At 61.7% G+C, this 9,354-nt stretch overlaps 1 protein-coding gene across 4 annotated transcripts; it reads right to left on the minus strand.

Moving 5' to 3' along the window:
* Positions 1-762: 762 nt before the first annotated feature.
* On the minus strand, positions 763-9,232 carry PLEKHH3 (pleckstrin homology, MyTH4 and FERM domain containing H3). 4 transcript variants are annotated; one of them, XM_072780660.1, is made up of 14 exons: positions 8,606-8,740; positions 8,024-8,274; positions 6,593-6,648; positions 6,155-6,234; positions 5,858-6,049; positions 5,615-5,772; positions 5,391-5,511; positions 4,364-4,670; positions 3,598-3,805; positions 3,257-3,393; positions 2,832-2,964; positions 2,182-2,643; positions 1,701-1,892; positions 763-1,148 (listed from the first exon to the last, which is right to left on the minus strand). In XM_072780660.1, the coding sequence occupies exons 2-14, from the start codon at positions 8,183-8,185 to the stop codon at positions 975-977; spliced, it is 2,382 nt and encodes a 793-aa protein (XP_072636761.1). In that variant the 5' UTR covers positions 8,186-8,274; positions 8,606-8,740; the 3' UTR covers positions 763-974. The 4 variants fall into 4 exon arrangements, 3 of the variants coding, with proteins under 3 accessions (XP_072636761.1, XP_072636762.1, XP_072636760.1); XR_012009031.1 differs by lacking the exon at positions 8,024-8,274 and having other exon boundaries at positions 2,207-2,643; positions 8,606-9,232; XM_072780661.1 differs by lacking the exon at positions 8,024-8,274 and having other exon boundaries at positions 3,266-3,393; positions 8,606-9,229.
* Positions 9,233-9,354: the final 122 nt, after the last annotated feature.

Genomic DNA, 9,354 nt, shown 5'->3' on the forward strand with positions numbered 1-9,354 from the left:
GTACTTGCCTAGAACTAGGCTGCTTTGCTGGAGTAAGCCCTACCTTGCAAGATTACAGAGGGTTGCTGAGGTCTGCTCTGTTCTCAGTGCCTAAGCTCCTGCCCCAGGGTGGATCAGTATTGCCCCAGACTCTTCCACTCAGGGAACAGCCTGTGGGGGCTAGTGCAGGAGGGCCTGCAGCATTCTGAACATGTCAGGAAACCTGGGACTCTGGATTCCCAGAGCCCAAGGCCATCAGGTCCTTAGGAACGCAACCCGACTCAAACTAACTTGATAAAGCAGGAGCAGAACTCAGGAGTAGGGCTTAGCCCATCCCGATAAGGTGTTTATCTGTGCCAGAGAAGTTCTTGGGTCTGATCCTGCCCCAAGCTTCTCTCCATTCCAGACCCAGAGTAGTAATGGACCCAACCAGGGCCCAGAAGCTGGATACCAGGGTAGGAACTGGGTAGTGCTGATTCTGATGACTCATTGCCTTCCGGCCTCAGGGACGCCAGGAGGCCACCCCTATGCCACTCAATGAAGAAGTGAGTGTGAGTAATTGCCAGCTTCCAAAACTGCCCTGTTGCCTGCCCCACCCAGCACCCTGTGGCAGCCTGCTGGCTAGGAGGAGGTTAAATCCAGAAGGTCAAGGAGGGTGGAGCCCTGTGGTGTCCAGACTCCCCTCAGTGCTGGTAAAAGCCCAGAGTGTGGGCGTCCCCAGGGGTGGAGCTCTGAGCTATGGGGCTCTAACTTGTCCCACGGACAACACTCCCACAGGAAGAGTTTGTGTAAATAAGGATTTTTTTTTTTTTTTTTGCTTCTCTTCTACAAATAAATTAAAAAACAAACTAGAAAATTGTCTGCACCCATTGTAGCCCTTGGGTGTGGGGTATGCCCTGTCCCTGCAGGGCCAAAGGGTCCATGGTTCCCTCAAATCTCAGAGCAGTCCAGGGCCAGGCTGGAGGCAGAAGGGAGGTCATGACCTCTTGGCCGGCTCAGTGCTGCAGCTGCCCCAAACAGCCAGACTGTCCCTGGGGCTCGTCCAGGCCTGGGCGCTGGCTGGGAGGGGAGGTGTCTGGCAGGTCTTGGCATGGAGAAGGGCTGCTGCAGGGCCTCTCGGGGGAGGGATTGGGCAAGTAGGCATTCACCAGCTGCATGATCTCTTCCACCTAAGAGAGGGCAGAGGGCAGGAGGGGCCGTGGGGTTTTCCTTTGTCTCATCCTTCACCCAGGCTCCTCACCTTACAAGAGCTGCACCCCCTGCCACCTTTCCCTCCTCGACACCGACACCGTGCTCTCCCTCACTCACTCTGCACCAGTCACACCTGTGTCTTTCTGCTCTAAGATGCGATTGTCATCTCAGGGCCTTTACACCTGCAATATCCTCTACCTGGAATGCTGTTCCCCCAGATCTTTCTGTGGCTAGCCTAAATGTCACCTGAGTATCCTTTCCTTACTGTCCTACCTAATGCTATGACACCCCCCACTCCCGCACTTTGTGTCACATTCCCCTTTCCTTGGTAGCATTTATAATCTTATATAGTTTTTGATTCCTTATTTAGTGTCTGACACTCCTGTTCTAATGTAAAGTCCTTGAGCTTGTCTTTGATCACTACTGGATCTTTGGTGCCTAGAGCTGTACCTGGCCCATGCTGTGTTTAATAAAATGTTTCTTGACATCCTTTCCTTCCCTTCCTCCTTCCACACCCTCTTCCCACTCACCTGGGGACTCTGCAGGAGGAGCTGGCTCTCTCCCACCCTCAGTGCCAGGGTGTGGGGGCCCATTAGCTGGCAGGCGGCCACGTGGCCATAGCTGACACTGTGGATGGGCTCTGTCTCACCGGGCCGGGAGAGGGACATGGCCTTGGCTCCCAAGCCCAGGCATAGCTTCTGTGGAGTGCCCCCACCAGGCTCCTACAGACAGATGAGTAGAGTCAGGGTGGAAGGAGGGGGCCTTGTGGCATTATTTTTAGTGGGGAAGTGGCTGTGAGCAGGGGGCTCCCCGGTCCTCTCTATGATCCACACTGCAAGGGGTTTAAGGCTCCGGAGAGGTGAGAGCCCAAGGGCCAGTGACTCCTGGGGTTTGAGATGGGCAGCTGTGCTGGGTGCAGGAGAGTGAAATGACCCACAGTGGGGCCTGTGGCTCTGGGGCAGAAGTGTAGGGCTTGGGCCACCAGAGTCCCCTCTCCCTTCTCCCCCTCACCGTGCTCAGCTCCAGAACGTCATACCGAGCAGCGCCGAACCCTGGACACTGCGCCGCCAGAGCCAGGTAGGCAGCCATGGCCTCAGCTCGGCCCATGCCCCGTAGCCGCTTCCAGCTGCCCAGCACAGCAGCCGCCGTGCCGGCGCCACCTCCTCCCTCGCGGGCCACGCTGCCCGCCGTGCCGCCGGCCCCGCCGCCGCGCCGGGTCCGCTCCGCCCGCCTCTTGGCCAGGCCCGGGCTCCAGATTGCCCCGGCCAGCAGGGCAGCGGAGGGGGGAGGCCTGGGGACTGGGCGGGGAGGGTCTTCCCGCGGCGGGGCCGGGGGCGGCAGCAGGCGGTCCAGGCGCGGCAGGGGCGCCCTCGGGGAGAAGTCTCGGTGCAGGCTCTGCAGACGCAGCGCCGCCAGGGCGCGCAGCGTGTCGTCGGGCGGGGGCGGCCGGCCGCGCAGCAGCAGAGCGTGAGCCTAGGAGGAGGCACTGGGTGTCAGCGCCGGAGAGGCGGCGAAAATACCTCGGGGTGCAAAGTCTGAGGTCTGGGTTCGAGTCAAGCCTCCTGCGAGGTCGCGGTAACTGTTAAATGAGACGGCCCGGAGAGGGAGGGATTCAGGCTCAGGGGCGTCTTTTGGGGGGCGTGAACGCCGGAGATGTTCACCTGCTCAAAGAGGAAAGGCAGTTCGTGACCATCTGGGGACAGCCCCTCAGGGTGCAGGGGCCCGTGAAGACGCAGACATAGTCTCCAACCGGAGTCGGCCGAGTCGTCCACCCCGGCTTCCTCCGCCGCCAAACTGCAGAAGAGAGAAGGACTCGATGCCGGGCAGAAGCGGGACCCGCTCCCAGGCGCTGGCCGCCGCTGGCGGGGGTGGGAGGAGGGGCGGGACCATACTGGGGGCGGGGCCAGATGTTTGGGACGCCGGGAAACCGGACGGCAAACCGCCCGCAGGCAGGGCCCCCCTGTGAACCAGCAAACGTGACTGTGCAGGGCAAGTAGCTGGCGCTCGATAAACGTTTGCACGGGGACTGACCGGAGCCGAAAGGCTGATGGGTTAAGGGAGAGCGGGGCTGGGGCTGGACATTTACTTCTCAAACCTGGTGAGCACGTCGGCCACGAGAGTACCCCCAGCCAGGGCTCGCTCCTGGGCCCCTCGCTGCTCGTACAGCGCGAAGGCGTTGCGGCTCCGGGCCAAGCCCAGCCTCCCCACCAGCTCTCGAGCAACCTGGAGGGGAGAAGGCACGAGGGGAAAGTCAGACCGCGCCGGGGTGTCGCCAGCTGGAGTGGTCTCCTAGTCCCGCCACACACACCCCTTACCCAAATGATGAATCTCAGACTTGGGCAAACCTAGGGTCCCAGGCACCAGATCAGCCGGGCACGGGAAGCTGGGAGGAGGGGTTGAGGTTTCAGGGATCTTCTCTGGCCTTACCTCGCCCGCCGTGGTGTGGGAGTCTATGGTCACAGGGCAGGCACCAGCCCCGGGACAGTGCACGGTGCATAGCAGCTCCTGCCGTCGGCTCAGCGCTGAAATCTCTGCCAGCGAAGGCACCAGCTCGCGGCCACGCGTCCGGCCCAGCGCCTTCCGGATGAAGCGCGCATATTCCGCGAGTTCCGAGTCCGGTAGCGCCTGCTCCGTCCTGGGTTAGGGAAAACCGAGGACCAGAGCTCTGAGGGCTTACCTTCTCCCCCTCCCTGTCGGCGCCTTATTTGACCGTTTCTTTCTTCTCATGGATTTCCTTCCTGCCAACTCTTAAGTTGCTTGAAGGTAGCGACCAGTTCTCTTCCAAATTAACACTTGGAGCACTGAATGGAGCTGAATTGCTTTCTAAGGTCCTGACGGCTCGCTCCTAACTTACCCCTCCCATTTCCCTCATGATCCTCCTCCCGGTTGGCATCCAAAATCCAGCCCCATTCTGCTCTGCAGACTCAAAGCTCTGGCTGGACTGCCTCAGCCTGGAGGAAAAGCTGCCCTTCGGAATTCCTCTGCCCAAAGGAGGCACCTTTTGTGATTCCTCCGACCAAAAATGGCATATGACCTTGTAATTCCCACAAAGACGCTGTACATATTAGCAGCGGTCAAGTCTCTTCCCTTCTCTGGCTCTAAGTTCTCCACCCGCCAATTTGGCAAGGCCTGTTATTCTCTCCCAGGCCTGTAGCTCCCCTGCCTTGGCCTTACACCACCCCTCCCCTCTCACCTCTCCAGATGCCCCAGGAGGTGCCCCCGTACAGCTCCCCCAGGCCGGAAGGTGCAGCTCATGCACGTGAGGAGCTGCCAGTACCGAAGGGCTGCGGGGTCTTGGGTAGCTGGGGGCCCAGGGGGGCCTGCGGGACCCGAGGTCTGCTTAGCCAGCTGCAGGAAGAGCTCGTCGCGGAGCGCGGGCAGGTCCCGGCAGGTCTGGAGCACACCCTGCATCAGGGGCCCGGGGCGCCGCGCCCCCTCCAGCGCCTGCAGCGCCAGGAACAGCCGCACCGCCTCCTCGCGCAAGGGTGCGTAGCCCGGACCTGCGGGAGGGTGGGGGCGGAGGGACGGTTTGGAGAGGGGACACAGAGCTGGGCCCTGGAAGGAAGGCATGAACCAGGGAAAGGTCAGAGGGGTATAAGGGGACAGAGGGTATGGCAAGGAGAGGAGAGTACCAACGACAGGAAGAGTGAAGGGAAAGAAGTGCTCCCCACAGAGCCTCCCAGGCACCTCCCCCTCCAGAGCCACTAGGGCTACACTCAGAGTTGGTGAGCTTCAGGGCTTTACTCAAGAACACAGGTTTAAACCCCAGATTCTGTAATTGGGCACTATCAGGAGTCAGGAAAGGAGGGTTCTTCTCCCAGCTCCCCTTAATCTTCTAGTTTTAGGATCTGGACTAGTCACTATCCCTTTTTGGGAAGAGATATAGCTGCATGGGGCCAACGCTTTCTCCCAAAGTGCTGGTTCTTCCAGCAGTTGTAAAGGTAGTATAACAGGGTCTTCAGAATATAGTGGAGAATAGAGTGTAAAAACTCATGAAGGAATATCAGCAGTCAGAGTGAGACCCGTAGAGAAGGTAGTCGAAGGGGGACTGTTTTCCTTTGCTGGCTTCTCTCTCTTCCATCCTGCGTACCAGTTTAGTCAGCTCCCATTCTCAGCCTTTTGAAAAGTGAGGGGCTGGGCCTCCTTTGGACTATTAAGTCTCTGTCAAGAGAGGCATTCAGATTCCTCATCCAAGGGCCTGGGGCCATGCCACCACTCACCTGGGGCGCTGACGCTGTAGGGCAGGGGTAGGAGGGGAGCATACAAGGCCCCACTGGTGTGCCTCAGAATTGGGTTCCTCCGGTAAATGAGGGCCACAGCTTCTGGGTCCCCACAACTCTCCTAGAAGCCAGGGAAGGAGTCACAGGGATGGATAAAAGGTCTCCCCAGAAAGCTTCTGAGTCCACCACCCTCCTCTATCTCCACAAAATCCCCTCTTTCACACCTGAATGTCCCTAAGCAGCAGCTGGGTAGGGGTTTCCAGCGGCGCCTTGGAGGCGATCACCTCTCGCAAGGCCACCCCCCAGCGCTCCGCCTCTGCCTGGCGAGGGGAGCAGAGCCGGACGCTGTGCTTCCGGCCAGACACCGTCACTGACCACAGACCTAGGGAAAGAGGCCGTGGAGGGCAATCAGAACCGGCTGGGGCCAATGTGCAGGGAGGCACAAGAGTCCCCACCAAGTCTCTTACCTGTCTCCTTGGGCCGGCGCTCGGGACCGGTCACAGAGCACAGGCTGGTGAGCACGAGGCTCCCGAGGCGTCGGGCCCCCTTCCCGCTGCTGCTGAACTGGTCCAGGGAGTCCCGGGTGAGCACGAACCAGGCTCGGCGTGGGGGCAGCCAGGGACGAGCCCCTCCTCCGCGGGGCTCTCGGTACAGCCAACCTGAGGGGAGGACAGGGAGAAAAAGGAGATGAGCAGGAAATGACATTAGCCCCTTGAGGGTTGAGACTGGAACTTCCAGAGTGCATGAATGAGGTGGGTCCCCACCTTTCACGACGATGTCGGGGTCCTCCTCGGTTGGCCCCTTCTCCGGGATGAGGCTCCGTGTCTCCTCCCAGCTCTGCAGCCTGGGCCAGAGGGGAGGGAGGGTTGGGCGAGGCTGTCCTCCTGCACCCCGCCTCCAGGGGGCTCCTCAGTCGGGGCTCCCCAGACCGCAAGGGGAGTCTGCTCCCGGCCTGGACACCCCTCCCCCAGGCTGTGGGAATCGCTGGGCCGTTCTGACCTCGCACCAGAAATAGCCCAGACCCCCCCCCCTTTCTCCCCGCGCCCCCAGTCGGACCGCCCCCCCGGGACCCCGGCCAAACCACAGCGTCCGGCGTAAGGCCTCTCCCTTATTGCACAACCGCGGGAGGGCAGGCGGTGAGAATTGGGGTCCCGGGAACAAGCTGGGGGCTCCAGATCATGAGACGCAGGGGCCCAGCTCACCTGTCTGAGACTGGTCCGCTCCTCACTGGCTGAGTCAGTGTCACATCCAGGGGACCCTGGGGAAACAGGCGGGGGCAGCCCTCAGCATCAGAGCAGTCATCACAGGATGCCCACGGGCTTCTGCCCCCAGGACAAGCTGCTTGGGGGATTGAGGAATCAACGAGTGGGGTCAGCACTGTGAGGGAGCGAGGGGAAGCCCCCCCAGATCATCCCTTTTACCAGTCTCTACAGAACAGTCCCAGCTAAGAAGGCAAGACTCCCCCCTTGTCTCTGTTTCCCTTTGAAGATTTAAGTCAGGGCGGGACAGGGTGGAAAGAGCACTGTGCAAGGAGTCCAGTTGGGAACCCCGGTTCTAGCAACAGTCTGACCACTAACTTGAATCACTAACTGGCTGTGGAACCTTCACAGATCCTCTCAGTCTTTGGGCCCTAGCTTCCCCATCTCTTCAAAGACAGAGGTGGATGAAGCTCTTCTTGTTGGAAGTCACTCCCTTTTTCCCATTTCCCCTTTACTGGCTGGCAGGCAGGTAGGTAGGTGGTGGGCATAGAGGTGGATGAAAGGAAGAGGGACTGTTTCAGTACAGGGCTTTCTCCAAGAACTTATACCCTCCCACAGACAACCCTGAGACCCTGTGGTAGGCAGAGACCCTGCCCCTTTGCTGGGGCTCAGGAAAGACAGGCTGAAATGGCACACACTCTCCAGGGGAGGTACAATTCAGGATTTTGCTTTCTCTCCCCTGCCCTGGAACTTCAACAGTAGACTAGGGTCTGAGAGAGGCCAGAAACCCATCCAGGAGCCAGGTCAGGCAGGAACTGTGCCATCGTCCCATCACGCCCAGACTGCTAAAGCCAGGAGGGGGAGGTGGGGGGGGGCAGGGACACCTGTCCCCAAGCTCCGGGAGGGGGGTAGAGGTGGAGCATGAGGGAGGCAATGGCTGGTTCACAGAGCTGACCCTGCCCAGGCTGGAAGCTTGGGGATGCCTGGGTCCTGTGCCTTCCTGGAACAGATCCACCTTTTTTCTGGAGGGTCCAGGAGGAGTTCTTAGCCACACCACCGCGGGGGCAGGTGCTGACCACTTTCTTAGACCAACTCCCCTAATCGCAGTCCCCTGCTTCCCTCCCTCCACCCCCCTCTATATTTATCCGCCCTCCGCCTCCGCCAGGTGCTGGCGCCGGCCCCAGCGGCGCAGCCCGCCCCACCCGGGCACCAAGCCACCGGGCCTGCTGGGGACCCCTGAGCGGGGGATGGGAGCCTGACCCAGACCATAGCACAGGGGGGTTTGATTGCTGGTGTGCAGGGGAATTTAGGAGGGGACGTCAGTGGGGAGGTCTTCCAGATTAATCGAGCCTCAGTTTCCCCACCGAGAGGTTCCACAAAACTGGGGAGCCAAGTGTCCCTCACCATCCCCTCAGGATTCCCCAGGAGCCTCACCAGGGAGGGCCGAGAGTTCTGTCTTGAGTGGCAGGGTAATGACGAGGGGTCCTCGAAGAGTTGTGGCCCCCAGCTCCCTCTCCGTGGGGTCCCTGCCACGGACCCCAATCTGAGGATGCCTTCTCCCCCTCTCCCAGGTCCCCGCGGCGGGAGCTCCGGCATCTGGCCCCAGCACTCAGCGCTCACGAACTGGGAGCGGAGCGGACCCAGGCGTCCGAGCCGCCCAGCCGGCCTCGCCACATTCCTCGGCGCTGGCGGAGGCGGAAGGAGACGGGATGGGACGCGGGCCCGGCGGGGAAGGGAGAGGCAGGGCCAGGTCGGGCCACGCGTGACGCCTCCCCTGCCTCCGGGCCCCTAGCAGGTGGACAGCGCCCAGCATGCGGCGCGAGGCCCACAGGCACATCCCGAGCAGGGCTGCTCCTTAAGCTCCCGGGGGGGCTCCTGGCCCCCAGGCAAAAACCTCTCCCACTTCCCCGTCCGCCCAGAGCACTGCATTTGGCTGGAGTCTGGAGCAGGATCGGACGTGACGGCCTGCTGTAGTGAGGGGGATTGAGACAAGGCTGCAACCCCCCAGGGACTTACCCTCCCGCCGCCCGCTGGACTCGGGGTCCGCAGCTCAAAGGTCTCCTCGTCCTCGTCCTCGTCCCCGTCCCCGCTAAGCTCGCCGTCCCCGTAGTCCCGGTGTAGAAGAGTAAAGCCTCGACGGCAGCAGAGAAGCCACCACAATCCCCCGGGGAGAGGCATCCGGGCGAGCAGCCGGGGGATGGGGGCGCGGGCAGCCGGGCCGAGCTGCAGGGGGTCGGAGAAACTGGCGGGGCTCCGACCCCAGCGGGGGAATGATGCGGCGGGATGAAGGCAAGGGAGAGGGGGACCAGGAGCAGGCAGTGTCTGGCTCTGGGGTGCAAGGGGTCGCTTGCTAGAGCCTGCAGGGGGCTCGGTGTCTGGGTCCCCGGAGGGGGAGGGGGAAAGCGTCCAGGGCTGGGGGGGGGGGGAGTAGCAATGTCCGGAGCTGGGAAGTAGTGTCCGTTGTAGTGTCCAGCCCTGTGGGGGGCAGTGTCCGGTGCAATCTCCGAGGTGGGCAGTTGTCCAAGCTCCAGGGAGGGTCGTGTCCGGTAGGGTGTCCGGTGGCCGGGGCCCGGGCCGCGCGCGCTGCGCTCCCTGCAGCCCCGGGACTGGCGCGCTAGGGGCGCGAGCACAGCGCCGGGACCCCGCCTCCCCAACCCCCTCCCCTCTCAGGCCCCCCCCCCTTCCCTCTTCTTTCTCTCCTCCCTTCTTTACAGGGCAGGGTGTAGTTTTCGTCACAGCCTCCCCTGCCCAATCCCTGTGCCTGG

This window comes from Canis lupus, chromosome 16 (genome assembly GCF_048164855.1).
Source record: "Canis lupus baileyi chromosome 16, mCanLup2.hap1, whole genome shotgun sequence".
In the NCBI taxonomy this organism is placed as follows: domain Eukaryota; kingdom Metazoa; phylum Chordata; class Mammalia; order Carnivora; family Canidae; genus Canis; species Canis lupus.